Here is a 21,780-nt window from a genome sequence, read left to right as displayed (position 1 = left end):
TTTGTCGTGAGGGTTGCCAACTTTCTACAGGGCGTCTTAGGCAGCAGACGCAGGTCGGCAACCCTCTCGACTGTGACACCGTGGGAACGTCTTGCTGTTTAGGTGGCGACACTGGGTGTGGCCGAGTGGCGGCCTGGACGTCACGAAACGGCACATCTGTGACCTTGTCCCCCGCGGCCCCCCCCCCCCCTCCCCGTTTTTACTCACCACATTGAGAGCTGAGTGTGACAGGGCGCTGCACTGTGGGCCAGAAGGCCGGCGGAGGCGGTCTAAATCCCGGACGCGTTTTGAGCTCCAGAGTCGCTGCATGCGACTCGAACCGAACGTGTGACCCCACCAATGGATTGCTCTCCGAACGAGGAGTCCATTGGTGGGGTCACACGTTCGGTTCGAGTCCCGTTTAGCGACTCTAGAGGTCAAAACGCGTCTGGAGTCCCGGCCACCTCCACCGGTGTTCTGGCCCACTGTGTGTCGCCGGGCAGGTCCTTGGCTTTCCTCGTTCGAGGCCCGCAGCCCGCAGGCTGGCCGAGGCTGGCCGCGGTCGATGTGATCAATGGATAATAAGGACGTTGTTTGTGGCGAAGCGCGAGGCCTGGCCGCGTCAGGCCCGGCCAGACCACCCGCCCGCCCGGCCAAAACAATAATAATGACATGCGCGGAGGAGAAGACTCCCGGACGCGACCAAATGAAAAGGACAGGGTGAATGAAAAATTACCTAACCAAATACACCAAGAACACAAAGACAAGATTTTTTTTAAAAAAAGCAAATGTCAGATTTTTTTTAAAAAAAGCAAATGTCACATTTTATTTAAAAAAATTAAACAACATCAATAAAAATTGGGGCACCAATTAGAACAGCTAGCAGGCCGTTTAATAGTAACTTATTCCGATTAATGGGCTGGAAGCCTCGGCGAGGTGGTGGAGCATCGATTTGCCTGGCCTGCCTCCGTGTGTGTGTGGGAGTGTGTGATAAAAATTTCAAAGGCCTCTGTTGTTTGGCGGGTGGGCGTCCCGTCTCAAATTACTCCATTCTGTCACCCCTCCCTGTACAGTGCGCTCCAGGCTGGCTGAAGTGTTCCGACCCTGATGGGGTGGATGATGTAGTGTCCACACATGCCACAAGTAACCTTACCTAACCTTACCTTACCTAACCTTACCTAACCTAACCTAACCTTACCTAACTTGACCTGACCCTGACCTAAGCTGTTCTGTCTGGTGTTTGTTAAAGTCAAGTGTCCGTCTGTCCTCCAGGGGCCATGCCCAGCACCGCGGCCGTCGGGAGAAATGGTGGCCGCAGGGGCAGCAAGCAGACGACCAGCAACAGGGAGGACATCGAGTTGGCGGGCACCGGCAGCAGCACGGCGAGGAACTCGCTGGCACCGAGTAAGTTGCCTCAATTTGCCTCAGGTTGACTGGCGTTGACATTGGTCTCGTGATTACGGAGAATGAAGTTCAGGTTCAAGACTACTCTGACTAATCGTCTGCTAAGTGCCCCCTGCGTGGTAGCCTCTCTTTCTTTCTCTCTCTCTCACGAGCCACGTGCGCGTCCAAGACACCGCGCTATGATGGACGGAAAGATAAGATAAGATACATTGATGGTATTGGAGTGAGAGACTGGATCCGAATTCGGGCAGGCCCTGGGCAGGCCCGCGCGGCCATGCGGGCGCACAGTGGGCCAGAAGGCCGGTGGAGGCGGCCAAAACTCGAGACGCGTTTTGAGCTCCAGAGTCGCTAAACAGGCCGGGAACCGAACGTGTGACCCCACCAATGGATTCCTCGTTCGGAGAGCAATCCATTGGTGGGGTCACACGTTCGGTTCGAGTCCCATTTAGCGACTCTGGAGCTCAAAACGCGTCTCGAGTTTTGGCCGCCTCCACCGGTCTTCTGGCCCACTGTGGGGCGTCCCGGGGCGATTCCCGCCGAGACGGTGGCGCGGTCTGGCGGCGACTCGCCTTATTAATTTGTCGCGCCAGTGCCGCCAGTGCCGCCACCCCATTGTGCTGGCCCTGGCCGGCCCATTGTGTGCCGCCGAGTGGGCCGTGTCCCTCCCTCTCGCCGTGTCGGGCCGCCATCGCGCGGGTGCGAGAGGGACGGCCTGCTTCCCTTGACCCTTGCCGCCCTTTCGCGCCCTTTGGCACCCTTACGTTTCCCAGCCTGCCGCGGCCCTGGCCGCCCTGCCCGCCTTGAGCCAACGAGCCGTATACCCGGACACCCGGGCTACCCTGTCCGCGCGCAGTGGGCCAGAAGACCGGTGAGGGCGGCCGAAACTCCAGACGCGTTTTGAGCTCCAGAGTCGCTAAAAGAAACTCGAACCGAACGTGTGACCCCACCAATGGATTGCTCTCCGAACGAGGAATCCATTGGTGGGGTCACACGTTCGGTTTGGGTCCTATTTAGCGACTCTGGAGCTCAAAACGCGTCCGGGATTTTGGCCGCCTCTACCGGTGTTCTGGCCCACTGCGACGCTGCGCCGCCACGCCGGAAGGCCGGAAGGTTGGCAGCTACTCGGCTTGCCGGGCTTGCCTAGACTGGGTGGGTCGGACAAGGTTGGCTGCCCTGCGCCGCCCTGCGCCGGCCCTGCCTAAAAGGGTCGTCGGAGACTGGGCGTGGCCTTTGCTGGTCGCTCGCTAATGGACAGCCCTGTGGCCTGATATGTCCCTTCTTCCTCCCACTCCCTCTCTCCCTCCCTCCCTCTCTCTCTTCCCGACCCGACTCTTCCGCAATTCCGCGCCTTTAAGCGCCCCCGTCTCTAAATAATGGGAAACTGGCGCGTAAACAACAACGACGACCTTGTGGAGAGGGAGGAGGAGGAGCGCGCTGCCGAAAACAAAAACAATGAATTTTGTTTTGGCGTTTGATGAAGGCCCTGTCGATGTTGATTAAGTGTGGCGATTTGTAACGTGCGGACTGCAGCTGGGGCCTCCTCGGTCTCCCGTCCTCGTCTTCCATCCCCTGGAGGACCGTCCGTTTGTCTCTTTCACACACTGCGGGAGGTGGCACAGTGGGCCAGATGACCGGTGGAGGCGGCCAAAACTCTAGACGCGTTTTGAGCTGCAGAGTCGCTAAACAGGACTCGAACCGAACGTGTGACCCCACCAATGGATTCTTCGTTCGGAGAGCAATCCATTGGTGGGGTCACACGTTGAGTTCGAGTCCTGTTTAGCGACTCTGGCGCTCAAAACGCGTCTAGAGTTTTGGCTGCCTCCACCGGTCTTCTGGCCCACTGTGGGTGGCCCGTGAGGGAGACGGGGAGAAACATGCCACTCCCGCTATCGGAATCAGTCCGCTGCATCGCGCTCTGCATCCTGGCGAAACGTCTAGCGTGCAATGGGGATGGCGGTGGTACCTCCGCCTCCTCCTGCAGGTCCTGCCCACTCACACAGAGCAACAAGTCCGCCCCCCACCCTCTGGACCGTGTCGCACCGCGTCGCTGCCTTGCTAGCGCAGCCCAGCGCAGCCCAGCGCAGCCCTGCGGAGCCTGCATGGAGGGGTGCCGTACTGGCGTGACGCAAGCGCGCAAGCGGTCGGGCCCTGCGGAGCCTTGCTGGGCCTTGCGGCGCCACCCCCTGCAGACTGGCTGCTCCGTCTCTCTCGCACTCGCGGGGCGTCCCCGGCGGTCCCTCGGCAGCCGTGCGAGTGCGAGTGGGACGGTGCGTCGGCGGAGCCTCCCCCTGTCGGTGCCCCAGCCCCACCCGGTCCTGGCCCTGCCCGGCCCTGCCCAGCCCCGCTCTCCAGTGCTCTGCCAGCTCCCGGAGGCAGCGCCGTGCGCCCTGCGTTCGCCGTGCCCGCCAAGACGAGCCCCTCCGACGCCCTCGGCGCACCGCGCTGCCTGCTGCAGCAGCTGCCCGTCAGGCGGCGGGGCGGACAGTCCTGCGGCGCGCCCTTGACGGCGTCCTCGGCGTCCTCGGGCACGGCGTCTTCGCGGCCAGCGCGGCCCTCCCGCGGGCAGGCGCTCGGCTCGCCTTTTGGCGCCATATGGTGGCCAGCCTGGTCGCCCGTCCGTGCGCGGCAAGCGCCCCCTGCCTCCCGTTTTGACCCCGAGTGTACACGGTGCACCTCCGGGCACGGCCAGGGCACTGCCGTGCGTGACCCGCCTCGTCGTTTTGGCTCCGAGTGTACCAGTGTACTGCCATGCGCCACGCGGACTGACTGTGTTCGTTTGTGTTTCTTGCTCATGCTACTCTCTCGCTCGCTCTCTTTTTGTTTTCGTTTTTGATTAATTTCTACGTTTTATTCATCCATTTGTTGTGTCGTGGCTTTGGTTTTGGCCGGAGAGCGTTTCGCTGTTGTGCCGCGACGGCGCGCGAAGGGGGTTTGCGTTGTTGGTTTCGTGGCTGCCTGGTGGCTGCTTGTTGAATGAGAGTGGGGGAGGGGGAGGGGCAGGGGCGTCCTCTGGGCGGCATAGGCCCCATCTGGTGGGCCAGGCGCTTGGGACACGCGTGCCGCGCCCGAGCTAGGCCATGAGGGCCATCTGGGTCATCTGTCGGGTGTGTCTGCGACGGGGAACACAGTGGACTTGCCCGAAGACCGGTGCAGGCGGTCAAAATCCCGGACGCGTTTTGAGCTCCAGAGTCGCTTAGTGGGATTCGAACCGCACGTGTGACCCCACCAATGGATTGCTCTCCGAACGAGGAATCCATTGGTTGGGTCACACGCTCGGTTCGAATCCCACTAAGCGACTCAGGAGCTCAAAAGGCGTCTGGAGTTTTGGCCGCGTGCACCGATCTTCTGGCCCACTGTGCAGTCTTTGGCCAGGGACGAGAACGCCGTTCAAAGATTAGCGACTGCATCTTTTCGAACAGTCGCTTTCGACTTCTCCTGCTTGCTGGTTTTCGGGGAAGGGCGAAACAGAAGCGAAAAAGATAAACGTAAAATGAAAAAAAAATTGTTCTGATAGGGATGGACACGATAAGGCCGTATCAGCACACCCTCCACCTGACTCAACTCGGCTGCCACCGTCCAGGCTGTGTGTGTGTGTGTGTGTGCGCGCGCGCTCTGTTTTTATTTATCCCCTTTTCCTCATGATTTATTTTCGGAAGTAGAAACAAAATCCCCCCAAAAAGAAACTACAAGAGTTTGCTCTTAGTTTGGACGGGGTCAGGTCTCGAGCGCCTTGGCCGTGTAGCATGCAGTCTTATGGGACGTTCGACGGAGTCGCAGAGAGAGACGACTCAGCAGGTATTTTGTTGGTTCTTGTGTTACGTAATTAGAGTTTGGCTCTTCTAGTGCACTGCGCTGGCCGAGGCGGGCCGCTGCTTGGAGGCAAAGCCGGAGGCACCTTTCTGTCGAATACCAACTCAATTTGCTGCGGCAAACATTTCCCGGGATTCCAGCAGACGCCAATCATTGTTAGCCGGCGAGATTGTGGTGTGTGCCGACGACACCTCGTTGGACTGCGGACTTCTACTTTTTGTTTTGTTTGTTTTCCGATTTTCTTCTCAATTTCTCGTCTGCTGAATCACCAGCCCGGGGAACACTGAAAACTGACGAGCGGGCGATGACTTTGCCTGAGATAGTTTTATCTCTCTTCCTCCCGTGACCGACAGGGCGCGTGTACGCGGCTTCGCTGTGGCGTCGCTGTCACAGACTCGAATTAATTTTTTTAAACGTCTCCATTATGTTTGGAACAACGTGCGATTTTGTCGGAAATTGAAGTTTGCGACTGCACCTTGTCACGTTGTTTCACCGACACTGGACGCTCTTCCCTTTCCTGGCGTGTCACAGTGGGCCAGAAGACCGGTGGAGGCGTCCGAAAACTCTAAACGCGTTTTGAGCTCCAGAGTCGCTGAATGGGACTCGAACCGAACGTGTGACCCCACCAATGGATTGCTCTCTGAACGAGGAATCCATTGGTGGGGTCACACGTTCGGTTCGAGTCCTATTAAGCGACTCTGGGGCTCAAAACGCGTCTAGAGTCTTGGCCGCCTCCACCGGTCTTCTGGCCCACTGTGCGTGTCCCGCCTGCTCCGGTCGGCGGGTTTCTCATACTGCAGAGGGAGGCGGTGCTGGTGCGCCGCGACGCCGCCCCGCCCCGCGGCGTCGGTGCGGCGTGGTTCGCGGCGCTGCCACCAGAGGCCGCCGGGCGGTGGCGCCGCTGCGCGTTTGTTGACGGAAGAAAAGCTGGCCGTCTGCTTGGTCTGCTGCTTCATGTCTGCGTGACGCTCGCGCTGGCGCCGCGCCAGGCTCGCTAGCTGGGCGTAGCGTAGCGCCGCGTAGCGCAGGGCCGAGGTTCGAATCCGCGCGTTCCCTGCGTTCCTCGCGCGTTCCCCGTTCCTCGCGTCAACCAGGCTGAGCCAGGCGAGCTAGGCCGCGCCGCGCATCGATCGCCGTCCTCCCCGTCATCGCGGTGCGTCGCCGTGATGGCCCTGGTGCCCAGTGAGGGCCGCCCGTCGACCGCCGCGACCGCCGCCGTCGTCAGCTTGGCCAGGTTGGCTCCGCGTCCGCGCGCGGCACCGCCAGCACCGCGTCGACGCCGCCGTGGGAAAGCGTTGCGAGTTCCGCGTCGGAGGCCTGGAGCCTGAGAGTGGCGCCGCGGCGTTAGTGCAGTGGGCCCACTGCACTGCACCTTGCCGCGCACCTGCCAGTGTAGCCTGCGTCCAGCCTGCGTAGCACTGCGTAGTAGGCGGGAGTAGGCCAGTGTCGCGGACACCGCGGACGCTCGGACACCTGCTCGCCGTCTCGCTCCAGTCGTCGTCAGTGGCGCGCTCTGTCCCTCCCCGCGTGTCGCGGTGGGTTAGGTTGGCCAGCGGCCGCCAGCGGCGCGGGTTCGACGCCCGGCACCGGCAGGCGACTTTCGCTTTTTGTCGCGTGCCGTGCCGCGCCCCGCGAGGCGTGTGCCTCCTGGGACGAGGCGCTCACCGCGTTGGCCCGCGTGTTACCAGTGTAGGCGACTTGCCCCCGAATCCCCATTCATTCCCCGCACCATGACGTCACACTAGCGGTGGTAGCAACGGTAGCAACGCCTTCCTGCCCCCACCCCTTCCCCTCCCGGATCCGTGGGCTGCACAGTGGGCAAGAAGACCGGTGGAGGCGGCCAAAACTCTAGACGCGTTTTGAGCTCCAGAGTCGCTAAACGGGACTCGAACCGAACGTGTTACCCCACCAATGGATTGCTCTCCGAACGAGCAATCCATTGGTGGGGTCACACGATCGGTTCGAGTCCTATTTAGCGACTCTGGAGCTCCAAACGCGTCTAGAGTTTTGGCCGCCTCCACCGGTCTTCTGGCCCACTGTGGGCTGGCTGCTCGCACTAGAGTCCTAGCTCGGCCCGGCCGGCTTGTTCACACATGACGCGTCAGCCAGCCGGCCCAGCCATGGCACCCATGGCACCCATGGCACCCGCGAAGCCGCGTGCCCCCCTCATTATCACAGTCACATACAGTAAAGCGCAGCGACGCAGCGACTCGCTGCCAGCGCCCCGGCAGTCTACACCGCGGGGCCGGAGCTCTCGGTTTGCCGAAGTGAGCAAAAAGCGGGAAAAGGATCTGAAACATGGAGTCTGTGGCCGCTTGAGCCGGGCGTGCCTGGCGTTAGTGAGTTCCCCTGTGTGAGTAGGCCCCTTGGGAGGCGCGGTGCTTGGCAGGCGCGCTCGGAGGGCAACGTCCGCTTACCTTCGTTTACTACGTATCAGGGGCTGTCTATTCCCCGCCCCGAGTCATCGCTGTGCCGGGGTACAGTGGGCCAGAAGACCGGTGGAGGCGGCCAAAACTCTAGACGCGTTTCGAGCTCCAGTCGCTAAACAGGACTCGAACCGAACGTGTGGCCCCACCAATGGACTGCTCTCCGAACGAGGAATCCATTGGTTGGGTCACACGTTCGGTTCGAGTCCCATTTAGCGATTCTGGAGCTCAAAACGCGTCTAGAGTTTTGGCCGCCTCTACCGGTCTTCTGGCCCACTGCGGCGTGGCCAGGCCAGGCCGTGCTGACCTAGAAGAGCGTCGCCCCCTACTGCTTAGACGACATTGCCACGCCCCCACCCGCTCCGCGCGCCCGGTTTTGCCGCCGTGTCTTTTTCTTTTTCCTTGTTCTTTGGCCTGTAATGATGTTCGTCTGAGAGGCGGGCCGGGGGTCAGTCGGCAGCCGCGCAGCCGGTCAAGGTCCTGGCTTGGCCGGGCCCCAGCGGGCCGACCGGGCTGGGCTTCCCTCGACGCGGGGTGTCGCCAAGGCGTCTGTCACTACCGTCACTGCTGCTCAAGGCGGCAGCGTAGCGTTAGGGACAGGGCAGCGCGGGGTATCGCCATCGCCTTGCCCGGCTTTTCCCGCTTGTCCTGCTTCTAGCCGTCCAGCCTGCGTGCGGGAAGACCGGTGGAGGCGCTCAAAATCCCGGACGCGTTTTGAGCTCCAGAGTCGCTAAACAGGACTCGAACCGAGCTTTTGACCCCACCAATGGATTGCTCTCCGAACGAGGAATCCATTGGTGGGGTCACACGTTCGGTTCGAGTTGGAGCTCAAAACGCGTCTTTGGCCGGGGCGTCGCGTCGAGACGCGGGGCTGTGGCGGACTGGACTGACTTCCCTGCCTGCTGTAGGGTGCGTCCGTTGCGTGGTGGCGCGCTTTGACGACGCCAGTCCCGGCTCCGCAGGCTCCGCCTCGGCCAAAGACGCGTGCAGCGAGAAGCGGCCCCTGATTGGTCGAGCCGCCGAGTCCGCCACCGGCAGTGGGACTTCCCTCGCCGCCCTCGGCTCCCTGCCCGGGCCCGGCCGGTGCCCTTCCGTCGTGAAGCTAGCCGTCGCGGAGCTGAGCCGACGAGGCTTGGGCCGCCGCCGTGCCATGGAGTAACCGGCAGCCACTGTCTGGTGTATCCAGTGAGAGAGAGAGCGCTAGGGAGAGAGAGAGAAAGAGAGAGGCAACCATGTCAGGGAACTCAATGCTGCAGCCCTTGCTCAGCCGGTACCGAGATCGCTGGAGATGTAAGTACACTTGTTGTTGGAGAGATGTAGCTGGCATTTTTAATTCGACTGTGCGGGAGGATATGACCAACCCTCACTGTTACTACATACTTTACTTTAAGATATCATTGCCATCTGTAAATTTCAATGCCCAGTCGATTTGACTAAATGCAAACTTTGAGAGTGATGGGCTGACCGAGCAGAGTCTAATGAAAGTTTTGCGATGGTTTGTGTTCCAGCAAATGGAGATGATGCAGCTTCCTCCTCCCAAGTCGACAGTTCGGTGGATGTGGCAGATGGGGCTGGTGGAGGCTTGGGGTACAGGGTCATTTTTGTCAATCGACCACAGCCTCAAGCCAACAAATTCTGCACGAATTACATTTCGACTGCCAAGTACTCCTTAGTTTCCTTTTTCCCTGCTTTCTTGTTTGAGCAGTTCAGACGGTATTCAAATTGCTTCTTCTTGTTTATTGCTATGCTGCAGGTACGACATTTTCATTTATTTATTATTTTTTAATGCATTATTATCAATATGAAAAGAAACTGTTCAGTTTTTTTATTCATTTCTGTCTTCAGCAAATACCTGATGTATCTCCCACGGGACGATGGACGACCCTAGTACCCCTACTTTTCATTCTTACTGTTTCTGCCATTAAAGAAACTATTGAAGACATTGTAAGTTAATTTAATTAAGGAAAATGAAAGATATTTCATTGTTTTAAGTGATTCTGTTTTGTAGCATTGTCTTTCTTTGATTTTCTAGAAACGTCATCGGGCAGATAGTGAAACAAATCAAAAAGAAGTAGAAGTTTTAAGAGATGGCCATTGGCAGTGGGTCAAGTGGCATGCAGTCCTAGTTGGAGACATAGTCAAAGTCCACAACAATAATTTTTTTCCTGCAGATCTCATTGTGTTAGCTTCTAGTGAGCCTCAAGCAATGTGTTATATTGAAACATCAAACCTTGATGGTGAAACAAATCTAAAGGTTCGGCAGGGTTTAGCAGAAACGGCTAATCTTCTAAAGACAGATGATCTCTCTCAATTTCGGGCTACTTTGGAGTGTGACCTGCCTAACCGTCACCTTTATGAGTTCAGTGGTGTTTTGAAGGAATCTGGTAAACAGTAAGTTGCGTCCAATATAGATAAGACTATGGAACATTCCTCTTTGCTGCCTCCGAGTCTGACTGCAAGTATTATTTCTTTGTAGGAAACTTTCCCTTGGCCCTGATCAAGTTTTACTAAGAGGTTCACTTTTAAGAAACACCCGCTGGGTGTTTGGACTGGTTGTATACACTGGTCATGAAACAAAGCTAATGAAGAACTCCACCTCGGCTCCTCTAAAAAGATCATCAGTAGACAAATTAATCAACAAGCAAATTTTAATCTTATTTATGATTCTCATTGTGTTGTGTTTACTCTCTGCTTCATGCAGTGAGTGGTGGTCATACACACATGGTGAAAATGACTGGTATCTGGGAGGTAAGTAGAAACTGCAGTACTGTGTTTGTAGGTGTACTTATGTTTATTGTTTTCCTTACCTAAATTTTATTCCCTTAGCGTATGTGTCCAAAAATTTTGGGTACAATCTGTTGACATTTATGATTCTCTACAACAATCTCATTCCAATTTCACTTCAAGTCACATTAGAGATGGTTCGTTTCATTCAAGCAACATTCATAAACATGGATATTGATATGTATCATGCTCAAACAAACACTCCTGCCATGGCACGAACATCCAACCTCAATGAAGAGCTTGGAATGGTATGACTTGCACTTTCAAAGGTGGTGTGTACCTGTTCATTTTTAACTGCCACTAACGCCTGTTTCGTTTCCAGGTCAAATATATTTTTTCAGACAAAACTGGTACTCTTACTAGAAATGAAATGGTTTTCAAACAAATGAGTGTTGGAGGCATATTATACAAACCAGCAGAGAAGCTCAGAGACACACTTCTAATGCAGGTAACTATTTTTTTCTACACCTCCTTTATCTGTTTGCTTTGATGTATCGAAACTGAACTGTGATTTTCCATTTTATAGCACATAGAACAAGGACATGAAAATGCTGCCCTTTTGCGTGAATTTATGGTGTTGATGTCTGTCTGCCACACTGTTATTCCTGAGCAAATGTCTGATGGAACAATTCAGTACCATGCTTCATCTCCAGGTAAGTCGTGGACTAGGAGTGTTTTTCTGATTGTTACTTTGGTACTCATCTTTTTGGCACATTGAGTAACAATTTGTTTCCGATTGCAGATGAACGTGCATTAGTCCAAGGAGCTGCTCTGTTTGGCTTTACTTTTGATACTCGTACTCCCAGTTCTGTTGAAATTCTGGCTCTAGGCCACCGTGAGAAGTATGAAATATTGCATGTCATAGAATTTACAAGTACAAGAAAGAGAATGTCGGTCATTGCCCGCACACCTGACAACAAGATCAAGTTGTACTGCAAGGTGAGATCTATTTATGAATCTGTCTTGACTTACATATTTATAAAATAAATTGTTTTCTAATTTTCCTCTTAATTGCAGGGTGCAGATACAGTGATCTATGAACGGTTAAGTCAAAGTACCCAGAAAGCCAAAGAGCAAACTTTAAAACACCTCGAAACATTTGCTACTGAAGGTCTACGTACTCTTTGCTGTGCTGTGGCTGATATTTCTGATGAGGCTTACGAAGAATGGAAGGAAACCTACTACAAAGCTAAAGTCTCTCTTCAGAATAGAGAGCAAAAAATGGATGAAGCAGCAGAGCTGATTGAGACCAATCTCACTCTTCTAGGAGCATCTGCAATTGAAGACAAGCTGCAAGATCAGGCAAGTTTGAAACAATTTTGGGTTCTATTTTTTTTTTTTAATTTCCATTTTTACGTTACTTACTTGCACTTTCTCTTGCAGGTTCCAGAAACTATTTCTGCTCTGATCAAAGCTGATATAAACGTGTGGGTGCTGACAGGGGATAAACAAGAAACAGCTATAAATATTGGATACTCATGTCAGCTTATCACTCAAGGAATGCCTATACTGATAGTTAATGAAGGTAGTCTAGACGTGAGTATCAATTTTTTTCCTTAATAATAATGCAGCTGTTTTTCTTACTGCTGTAACTTTTTTTGTAAATATTTTTTTTGAAATCAGGATACAAGAGATACGATTGGACGTCACATTGCTGACTTTGGGGAGCACTTGAAGAAACCAAATCATGCTGCACTTGTAGTTGATGGGCACACATTAAAATATGCCCTCACTCATGATCTCCAAAGAGACTTCTTAGACTTATGTATTTCGTGCAAGGTTGTTGTTTGTTGTAGAGTTTCTCCAATGCAGAAAGCTGAGGTAAAAATACATTTTTGTAATGTTATCTTGTGGTTTAAAACTTTCACTACCCTTAATTATCTCATTTTAAATTTAGATGGTGGAGTTAGTCACTGTGCACACTGGAGCTGTAACCTTAGCCATTGGGGATGGTGCGAATGATGTTGCCATGATTCAAAAAGCCCACGTTGGTGTAGGTATATCTGGATATGAAGGACTCCAAGCAGCTTGTGCATCTGATTACTCTATAGCACAGGTAAACTTCTTTGTGCAATATAATATTCCATGATTTTCGTTTGCTCAAAATTCCAAATGCTAATTTTATGTAACCTGAGAGCTAACTGAAATGTTTCTTCCAACAGTTCCGATTTTTGCTTAAATTGCTCTTGGTTCATGGAGCTTGGAACTACAACAGAATGTGCAAATTAATCTTGTACAGCTTTTACAAGAATATCTGCCTCTATATTATTGAGCTGTGGTTTGCTATCTACTCTGGCTGGTCAGGTCAAGTTATGTTTGAACGCTGGACTATTGGTTTATACAATGTGGTACGTAAATGCTCTGGCTAACATGGTTTTGAATTAGGTCCTCTGTGATTTTTCTCTTGATTTGAATTGTCTGATTGTTTCTCCAGCTGTTTACTGCATCTCCTCCAATCACAATGGGTATTTTCGACAAAGTTTGCTCTGCTGAAATGATGCTTCAATACCCAAAGTTATACTCTCCGTCTCAAAATGGTGAACATTTAAATGTGAAGGTCTTCTGGGGCTGGATTGTTGTGGCCATCATTCACTCCATCATTTTGTACTGGTTGCCCATGCTGATGTGTCAGCATGACGTACTTTGGAGCTCTGGGTTTGATCAAAGTTACTTAGTACTTGGCAACTTTGTGTACACGGTAAGCTTCACCTAGTTGTTTTTGTTTTTAATTAATTATTGACAAGTTTTAATTTGATGCATTTGATTGCTTCTAGTATACTGTGGTTACTGTATGTCTAAAAGCTGGACTAGTGACAAATTCGTGGACATGGTTAACACATGCTGCAATCTGGGGCTCCATTGCAACTTGGTTCTTGTTTGTTGTAATTTACAGGTAATTGTCAACTTTTGACTTATTCTTCATTTTAAGATATTTGAAACTGTTCATTTCATGTTTATTTTTTCACAGTGCGTTTTGGCCAACAATTCCCTTGGGAGCTGTTATGTCTGGCATGGACCTGATGATGTTCACATCGCCAGTTTTCTGGTTGGGTCTTGTCCTTATTCCATTTTCAACATTAATAATTGATGTAACATACAAAGTGTAAGTAATTTCGGGGTATCATTTCAAAATTGGATCAATTTTTGAAACACTGGTTTAATCATGGGATTGCCACACATGTGTCTAGAATTTCGACTTCTACTCATAAATCGTTGACGGATGCTGTTCGAGAGAGCGAGATAAGGAAATCTGATCCTGGAATTGTCATGGCAGAAAGCAAGACGTAAGTACATTTTTTATTTAATCAAATATGTGTATTCTAACCCATGAGGGGATGTTATTTGATAGGAAGGCTTTCAATTTAGATCAGGTAACAAGGTAAAAACAGCCATGTAGTGTGAAAGACTCATGGACAGTATCAATTTGGTCTTTAGTAACAGTAACAATGTGGTGGATGGTAACCCAACACCTCATAATTCATTCATTCTGGTGACAAAAGGAATTTTAATAAATTGAGGTCAAGACTAAGAGCTCTCTTAGTTGTCGTTTTAAAAAAGTCTTTCTTTTCATTAAATTGTTCACACTTTGCACTTTCTCACAGTTGTTTGACCGTCATGTCCTAAATATAACAAATGCTATTCGATGCATTCAAATTTTAACCTTCTTGCTCTTTTGAGTAATGTTGTTGAAGCAGCAAAACATTCAATCAATTTTGTTTTTAGTGTCAAGTTTGCTTCTTGAAAGGCTTTTTGTTGTTTTAATGAATCCGAAAACTTACCCAGTACACCTAACATTACTTAGGTAATCTTAGGTTTACGGGCGGGCACTTTGGACTTTACCGCTAACATTTTTCACGTAATTTCACTTCCATAGCAGCTTTGATGTACATTATATTTGGGACTATTATATTCATACACATGCATTCACTTGCTTTCTTTGTGGAATGCACTATAAAGAAACCACATTTGTAATTAATTTAAAGCTTTATTTTCATTTTTTAACACCGTTTGTCAATGTGACCCAGTATATTTTTCAAGTATATTTCAAAAGATACCTTTGTCACCATTTCACATTTCTTTTTTTAGGCATGACTTTCATCGCAGTCATTCAGGCAGCAGTGCTGCTGTTTGGAGCTCTCTACTAGAATTCAATCACCAATTCAAATTTGACATGCATAATAGGGTGTTAAGGGTTTTGAGGAACATTTATAATGTAGGGAGAGCATCACTTAAGTGCCCGATTCAGGTGTGAATTAGATATTTCTAACCATTCACTTGTTAGGATAGTTTTAAGAATGTTAATAATATTGGTTATTGTGCCATTTACGCTTAATTTAAACATAAATTTTGATCTCAAGACTGTGATTTAGTTCTAAATGTCTTTGTTGTCAAGGGGAGGGTGAGACTCAAATTCTCTCTCTTTTGACCTTTGGGGTTATTATGGCCCTAAATATCCCGAGATTTCTTTTTTTACTAACTTGGAAAATATGTACAGAAAGGCCTGACTGTATATGAACCAGTCAAACCCGATTTCCTCATGTTGTCTGTGTTCAGGACAATGTGTGTATATACAGTAGTCATGATACCTCTGCATAAAAATATGCGGAAGTCTGTTTTTTTTTTTTAAATAGCCACTATCCAAGAATTGTACAGAATTTCTTTTTAAACTAACATATTTAGTAAAATGGTGGTGCAAATATTAATGCTTTTTGATTAGAGGATGAGGGCTCACTAGTAGTTAATTTCTTAATGTTACTGGAGCTATCGGAATATAAGCCAAGAGCATTTTTTTAAAGTCAAATCTTGAGGTTCAACACTGGAAAAAAAGTTTGGTTTATAAGCCGATAACTATGGTATGTCAAGTAGCTGAACCTGCTTGTGGAAGTTTGATGAATAATGTTTAAATGTGTTTATTTTAGCAGTGATTTTTTCTGTGTTAGTGGTTGCAAGGGAAATATGTGGTGCAGAGAAGGGAGCATTTTTACAACAATCATTGCTCACTGTTTTGTGGTGTGTGTGCTGCGGTGAGATATGATTTTATTTCACTTCATAACGGTACTGAGCTATTTCTTTCTTTGAAAGACCAAATTCCCTGGCTTTAGGTTGGCTTTTTCTTGGTGTGAGGGGAAAAGTGAGTGGTGTTTGTACTTTGTGTTTTACCTAATCACTTCTACTTCCTTTCCTGTTCACTGAACCCTCAATTTTTTGCTATAACAATTTTGTCTTCAATCAAGGCCAGAAATTTTTTCTTTCACAGAGTGAAATTGCACTTTTTTTACTGCACGTTAGCACTTTTCACATTTTAAAAAATTAGGTTTTCCCCAACCACCTTTTGAGCACATACTTTGGTAAGGTATGCTCTAACTTTACAGTTATTGGGTACCTGACATGTGTGTTCAAAATGTCTCACATGTGCTATAAATGTAGTTAGTTAGTAGGAGTTAAACAGACGTTGAAGTTGCATATCACAAGTCATATTTGCATGTTGTTCGCTATTTTGTGCTTGTTTTTGTGGGGAAAAAAATTCTCTTTTGCAATGGTTTTGTGTGTTTTGGGAATTTCTTTTTTGTGTCTTTAATTTTTGGACTTTTTAAAGGGTATATTATATCAATCCGACATCTTTTAATTACATTTTGAAGGGTATATTATTTTAATGTTAGATCTTTCACATTTTCCAGTGTCACTTCAAGTGGCAAGTATTGTTCCATATACATGCGCCTTCCTCCTTATATCAATGAATGGAACTTGGGTAAAAAGCTTTAAATACTCCCTTGTGATATACAACCCACTTCTGCTTTAGCTGAGTATGCTTCTGCTGACATTACTTACGCTGACTTGTGTTGTAATGTCCGTATTTGTGCTAATGGTAAGAACTAATATTGATTGTGCCTTATATTAGTATGCTTTTGTATATGATTGTACCTAGTGTATTGATTCTAAGCTTCTTAGCTAGCACTATGTATGTGATGCTCTACCTTTTTTGTTGCCATCGCGACGAGTGTCGTGTTGTTGTTTTATTTTGTTGTATGTTCCCAAGTTGTTTTTTTCTTTTTGTCTAGTCAGGGATCCCTTATGTTAACAACACGTAAAACTATATTTTCATACGTACTACAAATAATTTATTTTTCAATATAAAGAATAAAAATGGACATGTATCTGTCTCTTTTTTTATGCAGTATTTTTTACTGTATCTTTTATCCCTTGAGTCCGTAGCATTCTGCATTGTACTTCTAGAATTGCTCAAGCAAAGCATTTTTGACATTGAACTTCTCTTTAGTAAAATTTCTGTGTGTATGCGCAGCCCCGCTGCAGCGTTGGGAAGCCTGGTGAGGTGTAAGTACTTAATAGATCTACTTACTTTCGCTTTGATATAACAATGCAGGTTATGCAAAAGGGCTATCTCATCTCCTAATGATGCCAGCTCGTTTGCTGTAAGTACCTGCTTTATATCATCAGCTTAAAAAGTTTTGAGGACTCCATTGAATTGATTTGTAAAAATTAGTAGTTTCTAACTGGTGGAGTGTTTAGTATCATCTAAGTAATAATTTGAGATGGTCTTTTGACTTTCCATCATCATTGGTGTAAATTACATTAATAACAAAACGTTCTTTGTCAACCAATGAGTAACTGAAGGCAAATTGCTGTGTTGCTCAGCTGTTCATTTTTATTTGCCTTAATTTCTTATTTAAATCTTGCCAATGTGTCATCGCATCCTCACCTTTATTTAAGCTGGGAATGGGATGGGGATACTACAATACAATTCTTTATTTACAATTTTGCAATCTCTGCATGCGCATGTGATCAGCTAGATTGCCTTGTAAGCCACTTCCAACACACCACTGGCTTGAAAGTTGCCTGTAAAATAATTACTTCTGGGGAATCAAATGAGAAAAATAGTTCGCAGCCCTCAGCAAAATGAACTCTGTCATTCAGTTCTGGCGTCTATCCTGGGAGCTATCACCACCGTGCTACGAAACGCTTTTGCTTGCGTTCGGCGCTGCTGCCGTAAGGGCAGGCTGGGGCAGAGACGAGATGTAATGGGTGTGGGCCACAATGGCTACCCTGCTCCAAATATGGCTCGTCAAACTGCTCGGTGACAGTACCGCCACCTAGTGAATCTACTTTACGGTAATTATTCCGATGCAACGTGACTGTGAGTACAGTGGTATTTTAAGTGTGGGCTGACGGAGGGGCTTTCGTGTTTAGGAAAGGAACATTTCGCTTGACTTGCATGGCTTTGTCACTTTCTGAACCTACAACCTTATTATGGCTTCTTTATCTTGTGTAGACATGTTGCAAACTTGGATAGAAGTATGAAACAGTGTAGAAGAAACTATTATCCTTCTGAAAGCAAGCAGTACTAAGTCATTTTGTGCACTTTTAAGATATGCCGCATGTTTGCTTTAGAAATAACAGCAGCAACACACCACTAACAAATGCTCCATCTCGGCTCCACTGTTCACTTTCGCAGCCATGACAGTGCTAGAGTCATGTAGTAACTCGCTTTGACTGCATTCTGCAGACTGACAGAACGGGCACGACTGCTCAAGAACGTTTTCAGCCGTCGCTCTGCAACAAGGGTAAACATGGAGGTCGAACTGAGCCGTAAGTATGCAATCAACAAAGAGGATGTTCTATTCATAACTACAGTAATAACTTTCATCATTCTGTTTTCTTACAACTTTGTGTAAGAGTTTTGTTTCTTGCAATAATTAATGACCATGCTATTTATTGACGTCTAAAGCCTGAAGGAGTCTGGCAATTTTAATGCTCCATCTTTACTCAATTTGATTCCGATCAACAAACAAACATTTCCAACCCTTTTTCTCTGAGTTTTTGCCTTTTGGCGTAACAAGTGATGTTTCTATGTTTCAGATGGGTTCGCATTTTCTCAAGAGGAAGGAGGTGCAGTGGCGCAATCGGATGTTATTCGAGCATACAACACAAATTTGCCAAAGCCAGGGGGAATGTAATCACTTATGTGTCTTTTATGTTCATCTGATTCATTGATTGTCTTTGGATAGACTGTGAAATGCAAATGCGAATCTTCTGTTGGACTTTGCGGGACCACATAAGTATCTTGGTGGAAGAAAAGAAATTGATGAGACCCTCGCAGATTTCAAATTCCTTTTAATATTTGTCTATTACTGTGTTTTGGGTCATTCTTACTAGGCATACAAAGGTTCTGCAAACTGTCGTAGATGTTCTTGCTCTTACCTCATTCTGATCAACACAATTATCTAGAAATAAAGTGAGAAGTCCATTTAAGTTTCTACAATCTAATTCGTAAACCGATATAAATGCCATTAAGTTTGCAATGTTGAGCAAATTTTTAACTGTCCATGGTATTATATATTGAAGTACAAAGTTTTTGTGCATGAAGTAGTGCACTTATTACTCATTTAAGCAAATTGCCTAATTTTCGTATCATAGCTTAAGACTGCCATGCTAATATTTTAATCCTAAGATTGTAATCGAAAGCTTGGCATGGCACACAATTACGCTGACCTAGATTGCAAGTCATCTTTTGAATCATGTGTTATTTAACTTCAAAGTGAAATTGATACCATAAATGTGATTCCTTTATTTTTTTAAACACTAAGCAGTCCTTGTGATAATTAGAATGACTCTGAATGTAGGCACTTGTTTCTGAATTTACTGATTGGAACCAGATTGGAATCATCTCTTCTTGACTTCTAAGTATGAGACATTGTGCTCTTAGGGACAGTTTTTCACAACTGGTTTTGGAAAACTGAAGTTTCTTCTGAGCAAGATCATTGCCTGGTTGCTTTCCCAATAATCAATTGATTTACCTACCTGTAATTCTACAAGTCCAAAAAGTAATAGTGAGTTGTGATTAATCAAAGGATTTGTTGCCTTAGATTTGTTGCCTCAAAAAAATTTCAAATGACTTAATCGTGTACAACTCCCCCTCTTTTTCTTTGTATTGAGCCTCACAGTGATCACTTCTTTGTTACACTTTTGTTAGAAGAAGCGTGAGCTAGTTTCATTTTCTGCAAACCAAATTTGGTTAAAAAAGAAAACAATTTTAAATTGCAATGACTGATATTGTCAAAAGAACACAGCTGGTATCTGGAAGTCTGATGTATCAACGTCCTTTGGCTACATGGCCCAGTACTGTCAAGAGAATGTACAATTAAATTAAGTCCCGTTTGCTGAATAGCTTTCATCTTTGTGTTGGCATTATGTACTTGTAAATTATTTGTCTAATTCTTCACTGCTTTCTTTGTTACTTTTTTTGCTGCATATTGATCAGTACTCGCAGCACAACACTGTGCAGATTATGTCATGTCATTACTTGTGTGGTAACTTGTATTTGAACCGTGCTACATTTTACATTTATAACTAATTTTTCTTTTCATGTGCATGTCGAAATAGTTACCAAAAATCGCATGTAGGTTGCTGGTTTTTAATTTGGAGATTAACTGCCAATATTGATCCATAAAGGATGTGTTGGATCTCATAACATATCATTGGCAGTTGTCGTTCTTCACAAGAAGAACGAAGGATTTTGAAGTAATTCCCCACATGAGTGTAGGGTAGGAGCATAATAAAATTAAAATTAACTTATTGCATAGAATGTGACGGCTTAAGTTAAGTTAATGTGGTACTTTACATTGTGATAATAATTCATTTGTAAGAATTTTCATGCCATGTCTTTTAATCATGCTAATGTGTACAAGCTTGTTGTGTATAGGTATATGTTAATTTTATTTTGAAATTCGTTGTTGTATATTAACTTAGTGAGTGCAGTTACTAGCATTCCTCTGAGCACTATTTTTATGTAGTGTGAAATTAGATTGTTCCCATGCTGACCCACATTAATCTTTCTTCTATTTTTAAAAAATCTGTTTTTTTTTGCTTATTGTATTATGTGATGTATGGGTGTTGTTCTTTTTATTTTTATGTATTTTCAAGGGTTTTTATGACTGAAATGAACATCCTAGTCTGTATATAGGTATTTTATTGGATTGTGTAAGTTTTTGTATGATAATTGACACTATGCCTTGTAGGCTTCTGAACTGTGCTTATGTTAATTTTACCACCTCAATTAATTTTTGATCGTTTTTAAAGAAAATTAATTTGTTTTACTTCTGTTTTGATGCAAGGGAAATTGTGTATCTCTGTGCTTTTGTTTACCAAAGTAATAAAGTCTATCTTCAAAAACTAAAAATAATCTTGACGTGCTTGTGAGAAACCAAGTCATGCACCCACCCAAATACTGGCCCAAGTGCTGAGAAGCTGTGCGCGGAAGACACAACCTTTGGGTGGCCCTGGCCTGGCCCTGGCAATCTGGAGCCAAGTACCACAGCAGCCTGGCACCAGAAGTTGGCGCGGGGCGCAGGTGGGGCCTATGGGTAAACATTACGCGCTGTGATGTCTGGGCGGGGCGGGGGCGGCTGATGCCGGCGAGTGGACGATCCCCTCAACGCCCCCACGACCCCCTTCGCCCCCCGGGCAGCCCCAGGCACCCCCTGCCCCCGTAGCGTAGCGTACGTACGGGGCCCCCGCAGCCCCACAGCCCCGACCCGATCGTCGAGCTGCAGCCGAAGGCGCCCGAACGCAAGCCGATCGAGCGAGCCGAGCGCAGCCAGAGAGAGAGGGAGAGAGAGGGCGCACGCGAGGGAGAGAGCGAGAGCGAGCGTGCGCGGTGAGAGCGAGAGAGACGCAGAGGCGAAAGCTAAAAAAGTAGAGATGGAGTGTGCGAGATGGGGCACACCGCCCCACCGCCGCCCCCACCTCGCGACCCGTACGCCCCACGCCCCGGCCCGCCCCCAGCCGGTGTGGCTGTGCTCTCGCAGCGCTCGCAGCAGTCCGGGGCGGGGCGGGGCGGGGCGGGGGCGGGGCGGCTGGCGAGGCGGCTCAGTCCCCGTCGGCAAGTGGCTGCGGCAGGTCCTCGGCGCTGTCCCCCACGCCCCGCGCGCCGCCACCCCGCCGCCCGCGTGTTCCTCGCCGACACGGCCGCCACGCCAGGCCGACTTCGACAGCCCCAGCGCCGGCTCGGCTCCGCTCCGCGCGCACGTGGGCGGTGGACCCGGCCGTCCCGGCCGTCCCGGGGACTTCGAGGTGCTCGACGACGACGCCAGCCTCCACGTCGCCGTCCTGGCCGTCCTGGCCGTCCTGGCCGGGCGGGGCAAGATAAATAGCGCAGGTAGGTGGAGCGGCGGAACGCGCGGAGATGAGGAGGGAACGCCAACAACGCGGCGCCGCGCTCCTCGCCCTGCCGGACCGCCCCGCCCCGCCCCGCCCCGCCCACCTTCTCCCCACGGCCCACGGCCCACCAGGCCGCAAAGTTAAAGGAAAGGAACACGGAGGCGAGCCCGGCGACCCGCGTGGGCGCGCGCGACCAACGGCA

The 21,780-nt window shown here is 48.6% G+C and overlaps 1 protein-coding gene across 9 annotated transcripts in view; it reads left to right on the top strand.

Moving 5' to 3' along the window:
- Window positions 1–20,601, top strand: part of LOC117648620 (probable phospholipid-transporting ATPase IA) — a 30,184-nt gene extending 9,583 nt beyond the window's left edge. For 2 of the 9 annotated variants that reach the window (XM_034391229.1, XM_034391228.1), the window contains exons 2-22: window positions 1,252–1,383; window positions 9,128–9,372; window positions 9,465–9,563; window positions 9,652–10,010; window positions 10,096–10,367; window positions 10,446–10,651; window positions 10,726–10,851; window positions 10,930–11,056; window positions 11,146–11,342; window positions 11,421–11,705; window positions 11,787–11,939; window positions 12,027–12,224; window positions 12,301–12,459; window positions 12,566–12,751; window positions 12,838–13,101; window positions 13,178–13,296; window positions 13,372–13,506; window positions 13,592–13,687; window positions 14,490–14,649; window positions 17,926–18,008; window positions 18,279–20,601. In XM_034391229.1, the coding sequence (XP_034247120.1) occupies window positions 1,257–1,383; window positions 9,128–9,372; window positions 9,465–9,563; window positions 9,652–10,010; window positions 10,096–10,367; window positions 10,446–10,651; window positions 10,726–10,851; window positions 10,930–11,056; window positions 11,146–11,342; window positions 11,421–11,705; window positions 11,787–11,939; window positions 12,027–12,224; window positions 12,301–12,459; window positions 12,566–12,751; window positions 12,838–13,101; window positions 13,178–13,296; window positions 13,372–13,506; window positions 13,592–13,687; window positions 14,490–14,649; window positions 17,926–18,008; window positions 18,279–18,405 (3,723 nt within the window). In that variant the 5' untranslated portion in view covers window positions 1,252–1,256 and the 3' untranslated portion in view covers window positions 18,406–20,601. Of the gene's footprint in view, window positions 1–1,251; window positions 1,384–8,530; window positions 8,910–9,127; window positions 9,373–9,464; window positions 9,564–9,651; window positions 10,011–10,095; window positions 10,368–10,445; window positions 10,652–10,725; window positions 10,852–10,929; window positions 11,057–11,145; window positions 11,343–11,420; window positions 11,706–11,786; window positions 11,940–12,026; window positions 12,225–12,300; window positions 12,460–12,565; window positions 12,752–12,837; window positions 13,102–13,177; window positions 13,297–13,371; window positions 13,507–13,591; window positions 13,688–14,489; window positions 14,650–16,081; window positions 16,559–16,704; window positions 16,737–17,336; window positions 17,532–17,925; window positions 18,009–18,278 lie in introns of those variants that run through there. The other 7 variants (XM_034391232.1, XM_034391231.1, XM_034391230.1 and 4 more) reach the window with 7 other exon arrangements.
- Window positions 20,602–21,780: the final 1,179 nt, after the last annotated feature.

The sequence above is a fragment of the Thrips palmi genome, unplaced genomic scaffold (assembly GCF_012932325.1).
Source record: "Thrips palmi isolate BJ-2018 unplaced genomic scaffold, TpBJ-2018v1 HiC_scaffold_3, whole genome shotgun sequence".
NCBI classification, from domain to species: Eukaryota; Metazoa; Arthropoda; class Insecta; order Thysanoptera; family Thripidae; genus Thrips; species Thrips palmi.
The sequence above is the reverse complement of the archived record's forward strand: the minus strand, read 5'-3'. Positions and strand labels throughout refer to the sequence as shown.